The sequence below is a fragment of the Phytophthora cinnamomi genome (genome assembly GCF_018691715.1).
Source record: "Phytophthora cinnamomi strain GKB4 chromosome Unknown Contig50, whole genome shotgun sequence".
Classification (NCBI taxonomy): Eukaryota; Oomycota; class Peronosporomycetes; order Peronosporales; family Peronosporaceae; genus Phytophthora; species Phytophthora cinnamomi.
Window position 1 is genome coordinate 1,075,322 of NW_027150983.1, and position 23,419 is coordinate 1,098,740.

Sequence of the window (23,419 nt, forward strand, 5' to 3'; positions counted from 1 at the left end):
CATCAGCCCAGATCGAGGGGGCTTCCACGCTGGCTTGGTCTCACAGTGAGACTCTCACTCAGAGCCGCCCGCAGTGCAGGCCACAATACCGCTTGCTTGGTGTAGGCCTTCGACTTGCCCTCGACAACTTCTCACACTCGAGAAGAAGGAAGAAACGTGGGACACGAAGCCTCGCTGCCAGCACGAAGGCACACACTTGGGCCGGCAGGCAAGACACGCGCGCGCCTTGGGCACCCGCGGCACTTTCCGGCCAATCGCGGCCGGTCGACGGGCCCTTTCCATGAACGCGCCTCGGCGATTGGCGGAAACCCTGCCCGCCGTGCTTGAAGTTGGCCCCGCTGCATGTCTTGGGGCTGCTCGCCCAGCTGGATCCTTTCAAGGCTTGGGTGGGGTGGGGTACGTACGCCCCCCTTCCAACGTCAGCGGCTCAGGAGCCGTCATTCGCCAAGTTGTCTTCCAGCGCGCAAGCGGTTCTCGATCCAAGCAGAGCCCCTTCCTTCCCAACTAGCAGCCAAGCCAAGCTAAGCCACCCAAGCCAAGCCTTCGAAGCCATGGTCAAGTCCGACGTGTACAGCTCCCCGATCGTGTTCTCGCAGCTGGACCTGCGGGTGGGCAAGATCACCGAGGTGACGGCGCACCCGAACTCGGAGCGCCACTACGTGGAGAAGGTGGACATCGGCAAGGGCGAGGAGCTCGAGATGGTCATGGAGCACCAGCCGTACTTCGCCGAGGAGGAGCTGCTGGACCGCAAGGTCGTGGTGCTCTGCAACCTCAAGATGGTCAAGGTGGTGCGCACGCGCTCCACGGGCGCCATCCTGCTGGTGGCCAACGACAAGGGCAAGGTGGAGCTGCTGGACCCGAGCCCGGAGGCCGAGGTGGGCGAGCGCGTGTACGCGAGCGGCGAGGAGGTGCAGGAGCCCGTGACCCCCATCCAGATGAAGAAGAACAAGGTATGGGAGACGCTCTGCAAGGACATCAAGACCAACAACAAGTGCGAGGTCGTGTACCAGGAGCGGTACCCGGTGCGCTCACGGGCGGGCCCCGTGCGCGTCGAGTCGCTCAAGAAGGTGCTCGTAACCAAGTGAGCGCCCGAGTATTGATCGGATTGTATATGTGCGTTGAAGGCTGGCGATCGACCGCGAGCGAGTGAGCGTGGGAGCGAGCTGAGTTCGGCAAGCAACCGCCACAGGTGCGGAGAGTCGTCTCGAGACCTCCCGCCGCAAACACAGTGAAAACATGAGAAAATATATCTACGAGTTGCTTGTGATCAGAAAAGGGAGGAAGGGGGCGTGTCTGCCAGAAGTCTGGAGGTGTTACAGCAGCAGCAACACGGATATGTAGGTCCGAGTTGTCGGTGGGTGTGTTTGGTGGAGAAGGATGGCGGGCGAGTGTTCGCGTCGTCACGGCAACGCGAGGACTGCCACGAAAGATCTGTGGTTGTCGTGTTGCTGATGTCCCAAGCAGCGATGAACCCGCGTTTTTGAAGCAAGATCTGGCTCATTTGGCTCAGCTCGATGACAGGATCATGGATGTCTGTTATCAAGGATTAGCAGGCCACTCTCAATTGAACAGTCTCAAGCGAATTGGGTCATTGGTACGTGTAACTCACTAGATTCCCACCGGGAACTGGATCCATGCTATCTACGCCCTCGACAACTATGCAGACATTACATTACTACAGCCGTCTGCCTCGCTTTCATCAACTCCAGTCCCGTCCTTGCTTCGTTGCGAGCTCCAATCACAATCACGAGTCGCCCGCGAACGTGCCGTCGCCGCCGCCGTCCCCGCCGAAATCGCCGCCGCCCGTGTCTCCGCTGAAAGTGTACGTGTTGTCAGACACGCCGCGGTATCCACTGTCGTCGTTGTTGTTGTTGTTGTTGTGGCCGCCGAGCATGGAGCCCAGCGCCGCTCCGACGCCCAGTCCTCCCAGGGCCCCGAGCGCCCCCGCTGCCATCGTATTGCCGCCGCTTTCATGGTACGGAGACGACTCGTACGCTGCAGGTGCCGTCGCGTAGGCGTAAGGTGCCTGCGGCGGCTGGCCTGCCGGGTACGTTCCGTACTGGCTGGTGGCAACGGGCTGGGCGTACACGAACTGCTCCTCCCTCTCCTGCTGAGCGCGGCGCGCCGGCAGGTAGCAGCAGCACACGCAGCAGAGCAGCAGCAGCGCGAAGAAGATGAAGGTGCCGGACACCCCGCCCGAAGACGAGCTCGGGTGGTAGTCGTCGCCGCCGTAGTGGTAGGTGGGCACCACGCGGCGGCAGCGGCACTCGTACGGGCTGGCGGCGCACTGCGCGTCCCGCGGGCAACAGCAGGGCGCCCCAGACGCCAGGCCGATGCAGAATTGGCCCGGTTGGCCGCGGAAGGCGTGGTCGCACTGGCCTGTTTGCTGGCAGAGGCCGCAGCCCGAGAAGGCGGCGGACAGCGTCGCGTTCTCCACGAACTCCTCGAACTGCTGGCGCGTCTCGCCGCCTCCGGAGCGCAGCAGCGCCGCGTCCTCGTCGCTGGCAGGAACGAGCTCTTGGGCTTGCGGCTCGGCGCACGCGCCCAGCGCCGAGAGCAGCAGCAACGCGAGCCACAGACAGCGCATGACGTTGCTCGCCTCACCTGATTCGAAGTGAAGATACACTCGCTTGTCCAAGTTTCAGCCAATCAGATGGCCATCGTAGTCACTATTTCCGATCCTGTCATTATTCTGAACCTACCAATCAGAAGGGACTGATGTGGCGCACACAAATGAGCCAATCAATCAAGCGCCAGCCAAAACGCGACCAAGCGCAATAATGAGCCGCATCTTCGTGGGGCTCGAGACGTCCTTCGTCCACGACCTGCCGGCGACGCTGGACAAGGTTCAGCGCGCTTCTTGCTTGTTTGCATGGTCTGCCTGCTCCAGGCGGTTCTCACCTGTGTGTTGTGTGCGTGGCGCTCGCTGCAGGTTTATGAGGACAAGATGAACGGCGTGGCGGCGCCGCTCTTCCACCCTCGGTGCGTCATTTAATGCTGCAGCAACACGTACCCAACGCTTGTTCATGTCACTAATGCATCGTCATAATTGACATCCATGCTGTCAGCTTCAAGCGCGACGACCGCCAGCTCTCGGACACTCGCGACGGCCCGCAAGCGCGCTCGGATCTGGTCCTGGACTCGCGCGGCTGGACGGCGTCGGTGGTGGGCAACATCTCCAAGTGGATGGACCTGGACGCCGCCACGCTGGACGCGCGCCTGGCCGCCGAGAAGGTCTTCAAGCAGGAGGTGGCCTGGGCCTCGCACTTGTCAGTGCCGGCTGTGATGCTGCCGACACCGCGCCACGCCCACGCGTCGGCCAACTACGCGCGCGTGCTGAATCAGTCGCTCACGCAGGCGCAGTATCTGCAGTTCTGGGTGCGTATTCCGCTCACGCCCAAGCAGCAGTCCAATGCCAAAGATCCGATGGAGGTGGACGCGGTGGCCGGACTGCGAGCCGCTGCCATGATGGAGACTGACGATGAAGAGGAAGAGGCGCTCACGGACCCGTGGGAAGTCTGGGACTCGCTGCGTGCTCGCTGCGAGTATCATCCGAAGCTGCACGTGGCGCTGGAGATCACGGCTGATCTGCCGAGCGCCGAGGAGATCCAGCGCTGGCTTGGCGAGCCCGTCAAGGTGAGTGACGAGTGGTAAATGCCAGTGGTAAGATATTGTAGACGTATGGCTGACGGTCTTCCTGCACATAGGCAGCCATCATTCCAACGGATATCTTCCTGACTAACCGAAAGGGCTACCCAGCGCTTTCACAGCGGCACCAAACGCTGATGGCGCAGCTCTTCCAACACAACATCCAATTCTATTTGAGTGGACGACCACGTCACCGTGGGAAGCTTCTGCCCTATGTGCAGTATTTGCACTTCCTCTACAGCAAGCGTCCGAGCCAAGACCGCAAAGCGCAGTTCGAGGCACCATATTTGGACTATCTCCAGGCCCCGCTGCAGCCCCTTATGGACAATCTGGAGTCACAGACGTACGAAACGTTCGAGCAGGACGCCTTCAAGTACAACCAGTACGAAAGGGCTATCACTAAGGCACTCGAGCAAACCCCTGATGACAAGGAGTCAGTCGTTATGGTTGTTGGTGCTGGTCGCGGACCGCTCGTGCGCTGTGCTCTTCGCGCCGCTACTATTGCGAACCGGAAGACGCGTCTGTTTGCCGTCGAGAAGAACCCGAACGCTGTCATTACACTGCGCAATCTCAAGATTTCGGAGAAGTGGGATAACGTCACGATCATTGCATCGGATATGCGCAACTGGCGCACGAACGAGCGCGCCGACATCATGGTGAGCGAGCTACTGGGATCTTTTGGTGACAACGAGCTGTCTCCTGAGTGTCTGGATGGTGCTCAGGATTTTTTGCACGGTGCGTACATTTGTGGTTTTAATCTTTAATTGCTGCAGGGAGCTAACTGTTGTGCTGGCCTCTTGCAGAGAACGGCATTAGTATCCCGCGTGAGTACACATCATACGTAACGCCTGTGATGTCCTCGAAGCTTTGGAATGAAGTGAAGGTGCACGACTCGCTGAAGAGCTTTGAGACTCCCTACGTTGTGAGATTGCACAACTTTTACGCGTTGGCTCCCACACAGCGCTGCTTCCGGTTTACGCACCCGAAATTCAACACTAGGATCGACAACAGGAGACAAGCAGAGCTGCGCTTTACCGCTGCTGAAAGCGCAGTCGTCCACGGACTGGCTGGCTACTTCGACGCTGTGCTGTTCGATGACGTCACGCTGAGCATTGAGCCGGATACGCATTCGGATGGCATGTTTAGTTGGTTCCCCATTTACTTTCCGCTGCGCCAGCCCCTTCGTTTCCAGAAGGGTGAGGAGGTTGTGGTGAACTTTTGGAGGCTCGAGTCCAACAACCGTGTCTGGTACGAGTGGTCTGCGTCTTCGGGCGATGGCAAGTATCATGTTCCCATCCATAACCCCAACGGCCGGTCCTACTGGATTGGGCTGTAAACACGTCATGAAGAGGAGACATTTGAGACCTTTGTCCAGTTCATTATCAGCCACCCTCTAGCTAAAACTGGCTGAATAAGAAGATAATGCAAGTGGAATTGTGTCTGCGTGCATGCAAGCTATAGATCAGTTGCCACCCTAGAGCTCATCACGAGCTTGCGATTTCTTCACACCCTGGATGATCTTCTCTGAAGAGCTGTACTCGGGTATTTTGTGGTCTTCTTCTGAGTCTTCATCGCGTTGGGCGGCTTTATCCCATTCTTGACGAGTTCCACCGACGACATTAATGAATACATTCTGCAGCGCAGCCTCCATCTCGTCGTCACCACCAAGTCCGCGAATCTGTGAGAGAAGCTTCGCCAAAGTTTTACTACACCTTTTCAGTCGCTTCGGCCAGGCCGAGCGCTGCGAGTGCTGCATCACTAACTCCCAGGCGTCTGCAATACCGTTGGTAACCGCAAAAGTCAGACTTGCGGCATCGCCGTGCTTGTCCTTGAGACTTGCCAGCTTGGCGCTCGTGTTGCTGGAAACAGCTAGCACTGGGACCGTGATGTTGTACGCGTACCAACTCACCTCGACACTGGGGTGCGTCATCACTGTCGCGTTGTTCTGCTGCATCAGCAGCACAATACTCGCACCGCGACGCTGGGCATTAGAAACCTTTTCAAACTCCGAACACTGCCCCACCTCACCCCCCGGAGTGAGCACAGCCTTCCCTGAAAACTGTGAATGGGTCGTGGTATCCTCCGTCGCGTCCGTACAAGCTTGGCTGCCGTCAAGGGGTGTCGCGAGAGGGAACGACATCCTCGTTGGGATTACGCTGCCATAGGTTGCAGCCAGGAAGCTGCCCAGACGAGTGCCATCCTCGTCCTCCTCGTGTTCCGACATTGACATGACCAAGCCACCCCGCGCGACGGACGTCTCCATGTAGTTTTCCTCGATCTCGAACCGCGGCTTGCAAGTGTAAGGCTTGCGCTCGCAGGTCATAGAGATGAGGCGGCCGTAGATTGGCGTCTGCTTGGCCACAGCGCGCAGCATGTCGCCTGCCGTCCGGCGGATCATGACAGACGCGATAGAGATCTCCCCGTCCTCGTCCCTGAGCGCCGCCACGGGTGCAGTGACGTCGTCGGAGGGGCTCACCACCACAAGGGCAGCAGCGCCCATCTGGTCGGCCAGGCGCGCCTTACGCTCGAACGTGCACTCCCCACGGTCCACCACGAGCACCGCCGAGCGATTGGCGGCCTCGATCTCAAGCAGCTCCGGCTCGGGGAGCAGCTCACAACCGAACCGGTCTTCATCGCGCTCGGGGAAGTAAAAGGAGACCTCGTTGGGCGCCATCGGCCCTCCGAACGCGTCGCGGAAGTACTGGATCGGGGCCAGTCCGTTGCGCAGGTAGATGCGTCCCCAGGAGGACTCTTTGGGCTCAGGGACTGAGACTTCGGAGGCGGCGGAGTCGGGCGTGGCCACTTCGGAGGTGGCATCCTCGGTCTTCGGCAAGCTGTCCTCTTGGCCGTTGGAAGCGACGAAGCTGAGGCCCAAGAGCAGCAGAAGCAGTAGCGAGGTTGGAGACTTCATGCTTGGGTCGGGGTGGTCGGCGGCAACTTGGCAACTGATGGACATATGGGCATCAACCGGCAAGATACGCGTCGCTTCGTGTGCGCGATCTTTCACCAAAAAGCATGGAAAGCAATTCACTTATCTGACAATTCGTAGGACAATACTCTGATGAAGGAAAGGAATTTTATGGTCAACATTAACCTAGACGTTGCCGTTTGTGATCTGGTGTTGATGTTGAAGAAGTCCGAACTTGCTGTTGCTGCGCCTCCCTCACAAGCCGAAGGATAGTAGTGACTGACAACTCTGCTACGCGTCTTTTTCTTTTCGAAGGTGCCAGCTGCAGATAGGTCATTCCTACACGAAAACTTCCGCTGGCTGTTGCTCAAACATACTAGGTGGAATAACCAATCCAGCCAACACGGCCGCTGCTTGAATGTGATATCATGACAGCCCAGTCAGACAAAGTTTTGTGCAGTGTTTCGCTAGGTAGATTATGTGTTCAAATAGCTTTTAGTCTTTGTGGGAATCGCCGAACCACCACAGTTTCCATGCTCCAAATGGACCAGGTTTTGGAAAATCAAAAGACTGCGAAAGTAGATGAAATTTCACGTCATAGTAGTGTACTGTTCGGCGGTTGTATGTGTCCCCATCACTAGAGCTGGCGCTGAAGGATGCGCCATCCCTGCGCGTGCAAGTAGTTTATCAATGGTCGATTCGAGCTGCTCCTTGGCAATATTTCCAGCTGCGACTCCCTTTTCCTCAATTACGTTGCTGATTCCTTCCAAAAGCACTGGCGGCAAATTGTCAATAGAGCTTTGCATTGCATGTAGCTGCTTGTACAACTCTACATGTGGCGGAATTCCCGTTGGATTCATCCATGAAGACGTACCCACTTCTAGTTGACATCGTAGTTGACTCAATTCATCACCATGTCGAAACAAGTACGTTGAAAGCAGCGGGTGAGAAGCTGGAAATGTCTCTCCGAGGTAGCTAGCATGGTAGACGAGAGATGCTACGCACAGGTTCAGGATATCTTGAAGCGTGCTAGTGGTGTGAAGTGCGAGGAACATTTCAGCTATGCAGTAATGCAGACTAGATCTTGATTGTCTTCAAAATGGGGAGGATGTACTAAAACGTCCGCACGATTAAGCGGGAGCCCAGCAGCAATTCGCCCAAGGTACTGATCGCCAGCTGATTTTTATCGAATATACCGGGCTTGCACACCACCTAAAGACCAGCCAACTCATGCAGGCTCCTTGGTTCCTGTAGCAACCGCTGGAGTGGGAGTTTCGTCCACGCCCGAGGTGCACTTTGTCCCTTTGCTACAGGGCCTCGGTTTCTCCGTCGTTCGAGATACATCACGGCACCATCGAGCACGGGGGTACAATTCGTGGGCTTCGAGATCGGAGTGGTGATGGCATTGACGTCATTAGCAGTAGTCAATGCGGCAGCTACAGCAGACGGAGTGGCAGCTGTGGCAATGTTGGGGGAGCACGTACAGGTCGTTGAGTGACCGGTGACTGCTACGGACATTGCGGCGTCCATTGAGGCCGTTGCCGCGGTCTGAAGCACTTGGTAGTGCTGTTGGAGTGAGCGGTGACTGCTGGATTGATAGAGAGGCCGTTCTGCATGTTGCGAGTGCGGATCGTGAGAGAAATGCGCGAAGTTGGCTTGACGCTTTTCATGGCGGTCGTGCTCGCGTTTATACGAATCGCTGTCGACTATTTCCCGTTGGGGTTTACTCCGACGAAACACACGCCTATCAATCACCAAACAGCAGCAACTTCAAGTCATTCGCCTACTCCTCATTTACGATGTCAGCAAAAACATTGACCGTATTGCACGAGATCTCTGCAGCCTTGTAAAAAGTACAACTCAAGTGATTTGTAAAAAGTCAAATCTCGTAAAAACTCTGAACCCAGCTACCTCCAGCTACCGCAGCCCGCCACTCATTCGGAGAGCCCGAAATTAAAATAACCCCCGCGCCGCAGTATTCCTACGATGCGCTTTTGTGCCACATCTGAACAGGCAAAAGGCTCAAGCCATAGAGGAGGCTAACCTACGTGGAGTTACAACCGTGCTAGCCGCGAAGTACAATATCCACCGAATGACGCTGTACCGTTGGGTGAAGGCTCAAGCCGCGATCAAGCCGGCGCGCCCCACAAAGACATTTGCGGTAGACACCCACGGGGCCGGCGATTACATATCCTGAGCTCGATAAGAGGTCAGATAACAATCATTTTTAATTGTTTAGAGTTATGCTTCTGCTGCTAACAATGCATTGACACATAGGCTGCTGGAATGGGTCACCGAGATGAGGCGTAACCGGTCAAAATGCGTCACGACCGAGTGCCTCATGATCATGGGCGCGCGGTTTGAGCCGATGCTGCTCTCAGAGAGGTCGGAGCGAGCGGTGCTGGAGTACTTGCGCCGGTTCAGTTTGCGAAACAAGTTGTCAGTCCGGCGCATCACTCATCGAGGCACTCAGCATCGCTCCGAACTAGAGGTAATTTGATTTTAATTGATCTCAAATTGGAATGTTTTAATAGTTTTTTTAAATTTTATTATTTGTGCAGAATGTTGCGAGGGCTTTTGGAGCTAACATGCGCTGGTCGACGGAAAACAACAACATCGTTTCAGTATTTGCTGGTCACAGCAAATACGACCACGTGTACAATATGGATCAAACATCAATCTATATTGATATGAATCCGAGTACTACAATCACCTTTACGGGTGATAAGAACGTCGATGTTGTTCAGGCGATGACGGAAAACGCCTTTCGGGCATCAGTTTTCTTGTGCGCGTCAGCTACAGGAAAAAAGATGCCCCCGCTCATTGTATTTGCAGGCGTTCCGAATACTGACGTGCACCAAGAGCTTTGAACCACCCCCTGCACCGCGAGCGTGTCGTACTCACAGTGCAGCGAAAAGCATACTGTGACGAACGCGTGATGCTGGACTAGATCGATGAGGTACATGTTTAACATTATTTATAGTTTGCTAACGTGTTTTGCAACTAAAGGTTTGGGGGCCTGGTGCAAACAACCAGCGTTTTCTTATTCTTGACAGCCTAAAAACTCATATAATGGCGACAGTGTGCTTCAAGTTAGAGGAGGACTACTTCCCAGAGGTAGAGTTTGTTCCGCCAGGGATCACCGGGCTCGCTCAACCAATGGACGTATTTGTGATGCGTTCGTTTAAGTCAAGATGCCGAAGGCTCTACGTCAACTACCATATCAACCACGACTTTCCCGCCACGACGACTGCCAGGCGTTTCTTGATGACACAGATCGTGCTGCTGGCGTGGGAAAGCATTGAGGAGAAGCGCATTGCGAGAGGATTTGTGTAGGCAGGACTAGTGCCCATCGGACCGCGAGAGGCTGACGGCACCTTTAGAGTTCCGGAGCCGGAGAGTGAGGCTGTCAACGTAGTAGAAGAAGAAGGGTCTGAGAGTGAATAGAAATGCGTGCATGTTCACATTATAAAAAATGGATGTTAGCTGTGGAAGGGGTGTCACTTTAACTATCTTTGTCGTGAACTGTCTTATTACGCACGATTGTATCAAATCCGTGGTTGCAGAGATCTCGTGCAATACGGTACCGACTTCCCTGGCTTGTAGTGGACACCCCACCGACACAGTGTACCATGCAAAAAAAGCCTGTGCTTTTTCGGTTACCGGTATCCATACCGAATGAGGGTCGATATGAAATATTACCAGCATCTATCCTTCTCGACGTCTCCAATGTCGTCGTCTGAGTCGATCTAGCACGGTTTCTAGCTCTCATGGACTCTTTGTGCCGGGCTTGGAAGGCGTGCAACCAGCACCACGACCCTTCAAAACCCTCCACACCATACTCCCCTGCTACTATGTAGTAGGTCTAACTTGACTCACTACTTTTGCTTACACGTCGCGCTACGTGTATGAGGAAGCGTAAGTACTTAGTAATAACTTGATTTAATTATACTTGAGCACACAAGTATAATATATATCAAATAAAGACTCCAAGTGACTTAGATTAGGTAAAATGAGAACTGTATTGTTTGTAAATTGATCTTCCTCCTAAATCTGCTAAAACTGTTTATCATCTATAAAAGGGGTTGGCAGCGGCTGGCTGTCAGAGTCCCGCTAATATGCACGTCTCTAATTGGTAGAAAGATGCTGCTTTCTACCAATAGGATCTTTGGGTAGGTGTGGACCACTCATTGTGGTGGCCCACTTCAATGTATCCATTGGTGTGCCTTACACCAAGGTGAGGAACTTTTAACAGATATTTTATCTGTTAAAATCACAAGTGGCTTGTAGCCACTTGTGCGTGTAACCCCGTTACACTGCATACGTATAGCGGCTCCTCATTCGGAGGTAGCGAGTTTCCATACCAGTGAGAGATCTCGGACGTTAAAATCACAAGTGGTTTGTAGCCACTTGTGATTTTAACAGATAAGATATCTGTTAAAAGTTCCTCACCTTGGTGTAAGGCACACCAATGGATACATTGAAGTGGGCCACCACAATGAGTGGTCCACACCTACTCAAAGATCCTATTGGTAGAAAGCAGCATCTTTCTACCAATTAGAGACGTGCATATTAGCGGGACTCTGACAGCCAGCCGCTGCCAACCCCTTTTATAGATGATAAACAGTTTTAGCAGATTTAGGAGGAAGATCAATTTACAAACAATACAGTTCTCATTTTACCTAATCTAAGTCACTTGGAGTCTTTATTTGATTTATATTATACTTGTGTGCTCAAGTATAATTAAATCAAGTTATTACTAAGTACTTACGCTTCCTCATACACGTAGCGCGACGTGTAAGCAAAAGTAGTGAGTCAAGTTAGACCCACTACACCTGGTAGCACTTTGTAGTCCGTCCAACGACCGACTGCTTGACGTTCGTACGAGGTGTACGAACGCGGAGCCGAGAACCACATGAGCACGAAGGTGCCAATGGATAGCTCCAATACGCCTGCAACGCATGTTGCACGCGCTGACTGCCCCCACCTGTCCGACCCAGAGTGGGAAGCCTCCAACGACTGTCAACAGTCATTGGAGAAGCGGCGATAGCCACGATGCTGAGTACGCTATCGCCGTCGGAGCAACATGGTGTTGCTCTAGGATTCATCATGAAGGAGCACCGTGATGCTGCTTCCTCAGTGACGGCGTCGTCAGGGACGACACCGCGTGCTCAATCATTGAAATTGAGCGTAAGCAATTACGTGGGAAGAGAGGGTGAGCCTCTCCTCCGGTGGCTTGTCGAGCTTGACACAGCCATAGCGGCTCGACGCATTCGCCATGTCCTGCCTTGGCGGACGCGCAAGGAGTTGGGCGTATGGACACCGACTCTCCGATCCTACGTGCTTCAGCACGTACGAAGTGTTCAAAGAGGAGCTCAAACAAGCGTTTGAGCCCCCGCAAAACGAGTTCCGGTCGAGGGCGGAGTTCCTCGGCCTACAGCAGGGTAAGCATGATGTCCATGCTTACGCGCAGCGTGCACGATACTTGGTCTCAAATATCGTGACGAATCCAATTGACGAGGCGACCAAGGTCGTCACGGTCATGAAGGGATTTAGAGATGGGCCTGTGAAGACCTATCTCTTCCGAGAGTACCCGAGTGCTCTCGAAGCTGCTGTCACTCTCGCTGTGCAAGAAGAGTTTAGCCTGCGGCAGGCTAAACTCATGCGAACGTGCCGAGGCCGCAACCGCGCCCGCTAGTGAGGACGGGAGGTCCAGAACCAATGGACCTCTCGAACGCAACAACTGCTGGCTACCAGCAGCAGGGAGGCAACGTGCGATGCTTCCGTTGCGGAAGGATCGGTCACTTTGCACGGGAGTGCACAGCTCCCATGCCCCCAGGAGGTGGTCGTCGTGGTGATGCTAGGCATCGCCGCGGACCAACAAAAAACGCGAACATCCAGTAGGCGCGGGGCGCCCTGCTGGTAATGCAGTCACGCGTGCCGACATCGGGCACGCGACACTGAGGACTGCAGCCCCCAGGGAGACTAGCTCTCGCTGCAAGAAACAAGATGACAGGCCGAACCTAGTCATCCTAAAGGTTTACTCGAAGAGAGCGAGCGACTCTCTTCGAGCTTTGATAGACTCAGGTGCGTCGAATAGCTTTGTTCGACTGCGGAGCCTGCCGAGACTTGACTTCGAGGAGGTAAATATCCCTCGAAGTCTTCTGGAAGTGCGACTGGCAACAGAGCCATCGTGAAGACCGAGAAGCGCGTCGTGAACGTGCGCTTCTCGTACAAACAACGAGTGTTTGTCGAACACTTTATCGTCCTGGACCTGGACGATAAGTTCGACGTGGTGATGGGCATGCCGTGGCTTGCACGGCATGATCCGGTGATAGACTGGAAGAAGCGCACGCTCGTGCGCTTCGGTCGTGACAGCGGAACAGAGAGCGATGGCCCTGCTACCGCAGCGCACGCACCAGCAGGTGCGCGCGGCTCACCAGTCGAGACAGCGCTTAATGCTGTCCCGGAGTGCCCAGGAAGTGCGCGATGGCGCGCACAAACGAGACCAACGTCGGCAATGCTGCCGACGTCAGAAGAAAAAGATGTGCTGGTTCCGGGAACCAACACTCAGATTCAAGTGTGTAAGGGACAGTCCCTGACCCGAAGAGGTCAGGTCGACGACGACGCACCCTCGGTCATGAGGGGCTCCGCCAATGATTGGCGTCGAGGTGACGAAGGCGTGTCAACTCCGGGAGTTGACGCTGCAAACAGTGCGGACGGTTGCAAACGTCCCGTACTGACGCAATTTGCATGCTGTCGTGCAGCCGGGCTGCACGAAGGAACATGCGATCAAGACGGGCATGATATCGCGCGCCCGCGGACAGGGTCCGCCGGCGAACAACTGTCCACGGCCGGGCCTGGACCAGACGATCGATAATAACATCTTTTCGTGGTATCGGCGTCTGCGCTGGTACCGTCGCATTGTTGTAGGCATGAACGATGCGCCATCCGCCCCGTGGCGTTTTGACACAGATCGTCGGAGCACTGTACGGGGACTTTGATTCCCGCACTTGTCCAGCTTTGCGACGATTTTCAAAGAAGTCGTCGATTGCTTTTACTTGCTCTCGCGGCAGTGGCCACTGCCGCGTGACACAGTACTTCGTGCCCGGCTCGAGATCAATCTCGTGCTGAATGCCCTTATCCTGCGGAAGCTCTTCCGGGAGTACGTCTTTACTCCCTCAACAATTCGTCATAGGGACTCGACTTCAGCGAGTCCCAGCCTTGTTCCTCGAAGCGCTCTCGCTTCGACTTCGCACTGAGAGTATCTTCACTCTCAGTGGTACTTCCCATGAAGAGCTGCCTCAGCTCTTCGCTCGCGCTCTTCGTTATTTCGCTGTCCGAAAGAACGCAGACCTGCTCGATGCGTCCATCGTGCAAGTCGCGCGTGAAGCGCTTCCAGCTCATGACCGGAAGCGAAGTCAAATCCGACGCCGTCGTCGGAGGATTAGCGAGTTCCATTTCGCGATACTGGAATCCAGTATCGGTGCGCGTCAAGATGCTAAGCGTCTCGACGTCCGGCGTCACCGCCTCAGTCTGCCCAGCGGACGGTTCTCGTGGCGTCTCGGTCCCGGACCGAGACTTGTGCAGCATTCTTCGCATGCGCCGTTTTCTTGTTGTGCGGAGCCCGGTTCCGCACTGTTGCTCTTCTGGTCCAGGTCCGGTCGTGGAGAGTTGTTCGCCGGCGGACCCTGCCCGCGGGCGCGCGATATCATGCCCGTCTTGACCGCATGTTCCTTCGTGCAGCCCGGCTGCACGACAACATGCAAATTGCGCCAGTGCGGGACGTTTGCAACCGTCCGCACTGTTTGCAGCGTCAACTCCCGGAGTTGACACGCCGTTGTCACCTCGACGCCAGTTATTGGCGGAGCCCCTCATGACCGAGGGTGCGTCGTCGTCGACCTGACCTCTTCGGGTCAGGGACTGTCCCTTACACACTTGAATCTGAGTGTTGGTTCCCGGAACCAGCACATCTTTTTCTTCTGACGTCGGCAGCATTGCCGACGTTGGTCTCGGTGCTCTTGATTCGAACCCACTTCGGCACTAACATTAGTTTACATCTAAACTCCCTAAGGTCAGGTTTGTACTCACGAATAACTCTACAGCTCGGGCAACAGTAAACTTCTCGCTTGGCGAGAAGGACGTGCGTCGCTCATTGCGGCGAGGAGAGCACCCCCTCCGTGTGACTTTCGCTCTGCAACCTCTGTATCTCTCGCTCCCTAGTGCTGCGCCATGGCGACGACGACAGCTCCGAGCACGTGGTCATGCGCATCCGGCCGCTCATCGGGCGCGAGAAGGTGGAGAGCTGCGACGAGTGCGTCATCTCTGCTCGCAGGGAGGGCATCGCCGAACGAGTGGCAATCACAACTACAATACTTATACCAAACCGGTAATTTTGTATCTAACTGATTATAGCGGAACTTATATGCCGAGGCGACAGCTGGCTCTAAATACTGTAATTGATTTGTCGCTCTTATATGCAGTTGTCCACTACAAGCCAGGGAAGTCGGTACAGGCTACGAAACAGCGACAATCGTTTTGGCACTGTTAAGACAACAGTCTCCAACTACAATCTATTTACGTAAAACCTAAGATATAGAATAGAGGAACCTGTAATAACTATGTTATTACATGTCCTGTAGAATTAGCGGCTGCAGAGTTCCACAGCCACACCAGTGCGTAAGCCCCAACGGGTCAAGTGCAATCACTTCCGTTTCCTACTCAACATCCAAGTGTCCTCTTCACCTTCCTGTTCCCACTCCCTCTTACATGTCATGAGGTCTACGCAATTCTCCACCTCCGATGACCAACTACTTCTCAATGGTGCTAACTACATCATCTTGAAGACGCGTGTGATTTCCACTCTCGACGGCAAACACCTCCTGGGGATTGTCATCAAACCCAACTACGACGGCTTGTCCGATACTGAGACGACGACGTGGTGATGGAACTCTTCGGCGAAGACGAAGCCGAATTCAACCCTGATCGCACAGAACTCGACTCTACTGGTTTAGTCTCACCGATTGACTGTGTCAAGGACGACCCTACTGGGCCCCCTCCGATTTTGTCCTTTACGGAGCAAAAGAAGGAGGATGCCCGTCGCGCCGCGTTCAAGCGCCACCCGAAGCCTAACAAGAGCGAAATGCGCCGCCGTGAGGCCCGCGCCAAATGTACCTGTTGAGTACGCTCGACAACATTCATGTCCTACTCGTCCGTGACAAGCGTATGGCCTATGAGATCTTCGCCACGACCGTGAGCGTTACGAGGACACGTCCCTACATGGTGACCCATACTACATTCAAAGCTACCTCATGGAGCTGAAGTATGACGGAGGCACGACCTCACCCTCTTCTTCCTAAGGCTGGAGCAAGTTCACCATGCCTGCTCGGTTTCGACAAACAACAGCCTGAGCGAAGAGTAACAATCCATCTACCTCTATTATACAATGCCGGCATCGTGGCACAACGACTTGAAAATCTGGAAAGGCACTCAGAAATTCATCCCGTACGCCGAAAGGGGGCACAACATCGAGCAAAACGTTCGAGACGAGCTCGCGAAGACGAAATACGTCGACCATAAGGGATCCCCTGAGAGTACTGACACCAGAGCTGAAACAGCTCTACAAGCTGTCGAGACGGATTCCAGCGTACCGACTGTCCTTGTCGCTGCCAACAAATGCTGTGACTACTGTTCGCGCGAGAGCCACGTCCTTCGCGACTGCTGGATTCTTCAGCGCGATCTCCTCGCTGGGCGAGTCAAGGGTGGCACCGGACTCCCCGAAAATTTCTCCGTCAACGTCCAGTATCGTGGCAACCCCAACAATCACCCCCGCGGAGCCCCAATGCCCGTCCCAATGGTGGTTTCCGCTGCAGCAACAACAACCATGGGTACAATCGCAACCACAACAACGGCTATGAACGTAAACGCCAATTTGATGACACGGTCGACCTATTTGGCCAATTCGGCAACTCCGTCACTGTCGACCACGATAGTGCCACCATTCCACAGCGCAAAACCGATAAACAAAACGACTATGGCATCACCGCTGTCACGCGACCGCTAGCCACACATGTGAGCCTCGCAGCATCCATGGCTACTCCCGACCTTACTTGGTCTGTTGATTCCGGTTGCACCCGGCACATCACCGCGGCTAAAGACTGGTTTACCTCACGGTTTGCAGTGGCTCCATCACGGTCAGTGGCAAAACTGAGACTCCCGTCGAAGGAACAGGCTCTATCCGACTGGTCACGGAAGACTCCAAGGACGTCACGCGCACGATGGATCTCGACAACGTCCTCTATGCCCCTAATCTGAAGTTCAGTCTTCTATCGGTCAGCAACGACTTGAAGATCACATTCAACCCGACGAAGTGCACACTGTACTATGCTAACCGCTATAAGTTCTTTGCGCGCCTCACCACCACTGCCAGCCTGTATCAGTTAAGGCGGCTCCAGCTGCCTCTACCCACCCCCAGGCGACTGAAGACCACCTCTCCTCTGCTGGTAAGCAAGATATGTTTCTCCTATGGCATAAAATACTTGGTCACCCTAATTTCCGTCTCATGCAGGACTTGAGTAAGACTGAAGCACTCACGGACCTCACTCTCGCACAGAACGACAAGACAAACTTCTGTAGCTCATGCGTGTATGCTAAATCCCACCGCATCCCTTAAATAAACCTCAGTTGAACGTGCTAAAACCCCACTGGAAAAGGTTCATTCTGATGTGGCCGACCCCTTTCCGGTTCCTACTAGGTCTGGCTGTCACTACTTCGTGACTTTTATTGACGGCTATTTTAGATACATGTACCTCAACGTCATCCGCAATAAATCGGAATTGCACGAATGCTACGAGCGCTTCCGCCAAAGTCGTGTCACCCTCTTTTGCAAAGACATTGAACACTTCGAGTATCGGACGAACCACTTTGACCCTGAAATGCAGGCGCTACAGTCTGATAATGCCAAAGAATATGAAAAGGTGGGTCGGCATATTTCCCGAATGTATGGCACGCACACACAATTTACGAACGCGTACACAGAATGGGGTCGCCGATCGCCGCGTGAGAGCGATTCTTGAACGCACCCGAGCGTTTCTTATTGACGACTTCCTTCCTCAACAACTCTGGGGAGAATATGTTGTTCATGCTTGTACTTTGATCAACACGAGACCCAACACGGCCACGGGAAACAAAACTCCATACGAAAAATGGCACCAACGCTAACCTTCCTCTCAATACCTCAAGGGGTTTGGCTGCAATGCCTACGCCCATATCCATTCCGCCCTCGCAGCAAACTGGATCCACGTGCTCTCCACTCCATGTTCCTCGGGCTCCCTCGCAACAAAAAGGCTATCGCCTCATGGACATTAACACTAGAAAGATTGTGTATAATCGAGATGGTGTATTCAAAGAGGACGAGTGTCCCATTTTGGTCGATATTGCACCTGCTGCAGTGCCTATTACTACCACCACTACCACCGATCCCGGTAAGTTCAGCTTGCTACCATCGCTTCGATGTGTTGTTGGTAACCATCTTCAGCAAGCTCATATTAGCACAGCGTCGGCACTTCTCAAACGACCAGCAGATGACAACGCTGCTCGTGATCTACCGACGCGCACGAACGAATGCGCCCATCTCTCTGACACCGAACCTACCCATGTATACCTCAATGCTCCAGCCGATTTTGATGCGAACGAGCAACGTCTACAGCACCAGTATGTACTGCTCACTTTGCGGCACGTTGCCAAACCTAGAACCTCTCACGAAGCCCTTCGCTCTGAACACGCATATGAGTGGCGTCGCGCAACACAGGCTGAGTACCAGTCGCTCATCGACAATAGTACCTGGACATTGGTGCCTCCACCACGAAGACGTTCGATTCTGGGCTATCGGTGAGCGTTCGTCGTGAAGTACGATGCCAATGGTCTGCTTTGAAGCTTCAAAACTAGACTGGTAATTAAAAGGGTTTCTTCAGCGCTACGGGATAGACTCTGATGACATTTTGTCCCTGGTTATCGGTATGGAGGGGCAACGTTTGCTCCTCACCATCGCTGCACTATTAGACCACGAGATCCATCAAATGGATGTAAAAACCACCTTCCTTAACGGGTTAATTGACGTAGAAATGTATATGCGTCAATGGGAAGGCTTTGAAGTACCTGGAAGGAGAATTTCGTTTGCAAACTCGTTAAAAGTCTGTATGGCCTCAAACAAGCCCCTCGGGTGTGGTACCATACACTGTGCACCTTCTTGGAAGAGCTTGGTTTTTGCCGCCTCATCAAACACCGTTATGTATTTATGAAAACGTTCCCGTCTGACCCGTGCTATATCGCCGTGTGTGTTGACGATTTGTCCTACATCAGATCTCCTGGTAAGGATCAAATCTGCCCCCAAAAGGCGCTTTAAGATAACAGATGTGGGGGAGGTAAAGTACCTACTCGGCGGGACCATTGAATGAAACCGTTCCCGCCGAACGATATTCATTCATCAAAAGAAATATGCGCTCAGCATTCTGGAACGGTTTCACCAACTTTTCTCTAATCCCCTGGCACGGGGGTGCGGTTTTCTACTCGGGGGAGAAAGAAACATATCCAACAATACTGTAGGATTGCTCCTTACGGCATATTATGCAAACTTCCCCGACACCAAACTCTCGGTTGGTGGCTACATTACATGTTAGGACGGAGCCCTATTTCATGGCTCACCAGGAAACACCATACTGTAGTTCTTTCAACAACTGGGGCTAAATACATTGTCCTTTGTCACTGCCTTCAGGAGACGATATTCCTCCGACTGCTACTTACAGAGCTAGGCTTCGACACCCAAAAATGCATAACAAGAACGGAAGATAGCCAAAGCTGTATCAAAATTGCTAACAACCGAACTCCATGGAAGATCGAAGCACCTAGAAATTTGCTTTCACTTTGTTCAGGAAAAGCTGAACGCCAGGTATTTATGATCAAATACTGCCCGATAGCAGAGATGATAGCTGACATTTTTACCCAGGCTTAAGGCAAAGATCAATTCCTTAATTTGTGGAGAAAACTAACCTACAACCAATTTCAGATCAAATATCCATACTTTGATCATGTATCCAATGGAAACTAACCGATACTCCCTTTCGGGGCCTACTTCTTGCTCTTGGTATGCGGGCTTTCCTCGATGGCGTACACCTTCCCAATGCACTAGGAAAAGTGACACAGAATGCCCTCTGTACTCTCGTACCGACCTCAGGTATCAGATTCGACAAGTCAGTATCGGTTACCGACCTTGACTCGGCTGAGGGTATGGTACATGCCAGTTTGTTGTCCGGGTGGTCTGCCGACAATGTACAGTCGGTGGCGCGGCGACTCCGCAATTTCCTTAAAGATATAACGTTGCACGTGAAGCTCTGTTGTGGGTCGAGATAAATTTAGCATGTCGTTCTGCTTGTGCCGAAGAGCATAAAGGTGGGCATTGATAGAGTACCCCCCCCACACACACACACAGTTAGCCAGTTGTCGTGATTAACCCGGTTCTCCTTTGACATACGTAGCTTGCTGAGCACGTACGGCATGTCCTTCTCGTCGATAAATTCTCGAATCTGCGCGCAATTGTTCACAGCAAATAGTCCACAGAAAAAATAGCACTCCGACATACCACTCTGTTTTTGGTAGACGAGCTGCACACCTCCACTACGCGTGCGCATACTGCAACTAGTTGTATAGGCTACGCCGGGAGTCCTTCTGCTGTTAAGCAGCTCTCAATACGAGTCGGAGTTTCCGGCGAAGCAGCCAGACAAGCTATAGCAGGCGTCAGGTGATCTGTGAGATAATGAGTCCTTATCCTTAACCTCGTACGCGCGAGGCTTGGGAAATAAGAATGAGCAATGTCTCGAAGCAGGGAGGATCTTTTCTCAACTGAGAACGTTGGGACGCGAGTCATCTTTTAACTCTAATACTACCTCTGTTCGGAAATGATGGAAGGAACGCCATATGATGGTTTCGTTGTTTTCCAGCAGAGAGAAAAACTGATACATCAATGGATATCTATTTTATCAGGTATAGATTTATCGAGGCAGCAGGAAAAGAAGACTAGGCCTATCGCCTTCTGAAGAATGTCTATCGCATTTTGGTAAGCAGCACTATCGCAGGTAATGCTTACGGGAAGCATACCTTGACTTCGCAGCTTTTCCTTGCCCATGTGCGGGAGCCTGCACTGGTTTTCACCCCCCTCTCGAAGTACACACTCCATGCACTTTTGCAGAGTCAGAAATATGTTGCTTAGAGTCACATCATTCAGCGCTTCATACGCCGATTCCACAGATTTAATACGGTCTTCGATGCCGTGCACCACAGTCTGATGTTGTGGCGCCTGGATCGATCAGAATAGCCCCAAGTCTAGGCAGTTCATATCGGGGGAGTTCGCAGGTTGGTATATAAGGCGGATGTGCCATCCTCCTTCGCTTCCATCAGCCAAAATGTCGGGGTCGGATGGCACAACGTGTGGTTTAGCATTATCCGGTTGAATCAAGATAACGTTACCCTTGTCACGCCGTGGCCACTTTGCTTTAATCGCTGGAATCACATTCTTAAGCAAATATGCTCTGTACACAGCGCGAGTAACCTTCTCAATGTTTCGACGACATTGTTCGCCTTTTTCATGGGAGAGGCTACGACGCTGCGCAATGTATTCTTCGGTTAGTGGCCACAAGGCAATTTTCCCATCAAACGTAACGTCTCCTTCTTTATTGTACCTGACCAAAATCATAACACGACAACAATACAATTTTAGGTTAACACTAAAGCAATTCGCCGATATAATATTATAGAGTTCATACCTCGGTCGAGCGACGGCAGCGAGAACATGGTCTTAGGCACGAAGTGCTTGCTTGGGCGGCTGCGCTGAGGCGTGATTTCGTCTTCAAATGCCAGGTACGAGTGCTTGTCGACGTCGCCGTAAAACAACTTTTCATCTACATGTACAACGTAGGACATGGACACGAACTGCAGGCTCTCTTCATCGACGAAAGACAACGCATACTCCAACCTCTGTAGCTTGTTTTCCTCTTTTAGGCACGGCTTAATGCGACCCGCCTTCCACTTGAGGATACGTTTACGTAGAAGAGAGAGAATCATGTGCGCTGACACTCCCGATGCTCCGCGAGCCTTCGCATAGGTCTGCAATCTTGGATTGGAACTGCCCGGAAGCGCGAACTAGCAGCCTCACTACAGCGCCGCTTCCGTCCATAGGTTTAGGCAGTGCGACTCTGCCATCCACCGCACCCCGTCAAAGCTTCTGTCCGACAAAACCGACTCCAGATTTTGTTAATAGCGTAGTCGGTACGACCTACGCACTTTACCAGCTCTGTCAGGCTCCCTCGAGGCAAAACACCGTTCACACTGCAACGTAGAAGGACGTCGATGATGCGTCGGCATTCTAGGTCGGTTAAATTAGTCGTGCTAGCATTGAAAGGTGGAAACTCGGCGATGTCTGTGCCCCACGAGGCACATTCTAAAGTGGTCTAGAGAGTATGGTATGGGGGATCGCATGCTTTGACGGCTACATGTGTCGGATGTTAACGTGGAGACCGCCATTCGATGGCTGAAACACCCAGCAATCGATTAAGCCAATCCGAACTGGAATCGGCGCAATACTGACCAATCTGTGGTCGGGTGCGTGCCAATCCTTCCATCATTTCCAAACAGAGGTAGTAATATTATGAGCGGAACCGTACAGAACCTATTATTAGTCTGAATACTTCAGCGTGAGGGAGGGGGTCAACAGCAGTCTTCAACTACAATCTATTTACGTAAAAACCAAGACAGAATAGGGGAACCTGTAATAACTATGTTATTACATGTCCTGTAGAATTGGTGGCTACGGATTTTCCACAGCCACACCAGCTCGTAAGCTCCAACGCGACGAACGGTTTGGAGTGTTGACTACTCAGATATCGGGTCTGGCTGTGGCGACACCACCGCGTTTGTAGTGTGAATGGGCCATTCACGCACAGAAAATTCAGGACATTCAGTATGGACCAGATCATCTCCAGCTTTGAACTCTACCAGAATAAAAGTTCTGTCCGTACGTTATGCTCTCTCCGGAATACCGTGAATGGTGTAAACGTATCCGAAACAAAGAGGCCAACATCTGTAATGAACTTCGGATGGCATTGCAGTAGACATCGAGTTGAAAATGTAGGTAATGTTATGTGACAAGTAAAAAACAGATATCCACTACCGTATTTGTCGGTTCGAGTGAAACAAAAATATTGCTCAACCAAGTCAAAAATAAACACTATGTTTTTTAGTCCGGCAGCGATTTCCCCACCAATGGCACCCCTTCAGCACAACGACATGCCCAACATGCCGTGCAGACCCAAGAACAAGAATAAGGAGAAATACAACGTATGGAACACCGTCTTATCTGATCTAACTCAGTTGTACCACGCTGCCAAAAAGGGGCGATTGCTGAGCTCTCCGCTGTAGACGCTACTGCCCTTTTTTGAGTCACTCGTGCTTCCAGTTACAAGTGGCGCAAGCATGCGGGTAAACTGAAAGAAGGCGCCACACAGGCACCAAACAAGTAGTTCACACCCTCGGAACCTACCAACCCCTGTATATTCTCTAATCAGAGCTCGAAGCACGGTACTGTGTCGTAGTGATGGTTATATTCTATTTTGGCGTTACCTGTATATCTAGTTTACTTGAGTGAATCAGGCTAATGCGATAGACGAACAGCTGGTATTACAATGAAGTGTATCATGTTAATGGCAGGGTGCGTCTGATTAGGACTTTCGTCTTGATGCCTAATACGGGTCATACTAGGCAACAAAATTAGATTAGGACGCATGCTCTTTTTGCTATAATAACCCCTTTACGGCG

The 23,419-nt window shown here is 52.9% G+C and overlaps 5 protein-coding genes across 5 annotated transcripts; 2 read left to right on the forward strand and 3 right to left on the reverse strand.

Moving 5' to 3' along the window:
* Window positions 1-551: 551 nt before the first annotated feature.
* Window positions 552-1,085, forward strand: IUM83_06663 (Tyrosine--tRNA ligase; the record flags this gene model as incomplete). The annotated part of the gene is made up of 1 exon (XM_067930890.1): window positions 552-1,085. The coding sequence occupies one exon, from the start codon at window positions 552-554 to the stop codon at window positions 1,083-1,085; it is 534 nt and encodes a 177-aa protein (XP_067789837.1).
* A 659-nt stretch (window positions 1,086-1,744) lies between these two features.
* IUM83_06664 (RxLR-like protein) lies at window positions 1,745-2,587 on the reverse strand (the record flags this gene model as incomplete). Its single annotated transcript, XM_067930891.1, has 1 exon — window positions 1,745-2,587. The coding sequence occupies one exon, from the start codon at window positions 2,585-2,587 to the stop codon at window positions 1,745-1,747; it is 843 nt and encodes a 280-aa protein (XP_067789689.1).
* A 193-nt stretch (window positions 2,588-2,780) lies between these two features.
* Window positions 2,781-4,984, forward strand: IUM83_06665 (Protein arginine N-methyltransferase; the record flags this gene model as incomplete). The annotated part of the gene is made up of 5 exons (XM_067930892.1): window positions 2,781-2,846; window positions 2,933-2,982; window positions 3,069-3,636; window positions 3,708-4,383; window positions 4,452-4,984. The coding sequence occupies 5 exons, from the start codon at window positions 2,781-2,783 to the stop codon at window positions 4,982-4,984; spliced, it is 1,893 nt and encodes a 630-aa protein (XP_067789691.1).
* A 138-nt stretch (window positions 4,985-5,122) lies between these two features.
* Window positions 5,123-6,559, reverse strand: IUM83_06666 (RxLR-like protein; the record flags this gene model as incomplete). The annotated part of the gene is made up of 1 exon (XM_067930893.1): window positions 5,123-6,559. The coding sequence occupies one exon, from the start codon at window positions 6,557-6,559 to the stop codon at window positions 5,123-5,125; it is 1,437 nt and encodes a 478-aa protein (XP_067789835.1).
* A 14,673-nt stretch (window positions 6,560-21,232) lies between these two features.
* IUM83_06667 (uncharacterized protein) lies at window positions 21,233-21,670 on the reverse strand (the record flags this gene model as incomplete). The annotated part of the gene is made up of 2 exons (XM_067930894.1): window positions 21,233-21,288; window positions 21,373-21,670. 2 exons carry the CDS (start codon window positions 21,668-21,670, stop codon window positions 21,233-21,235), a joined length of 354 nt encoding a protein of 117 aa, XP_067789781.1.
* Between the last annotated feature and the right edge of the window lie 1,749 nt (window positions 21,671-23,419).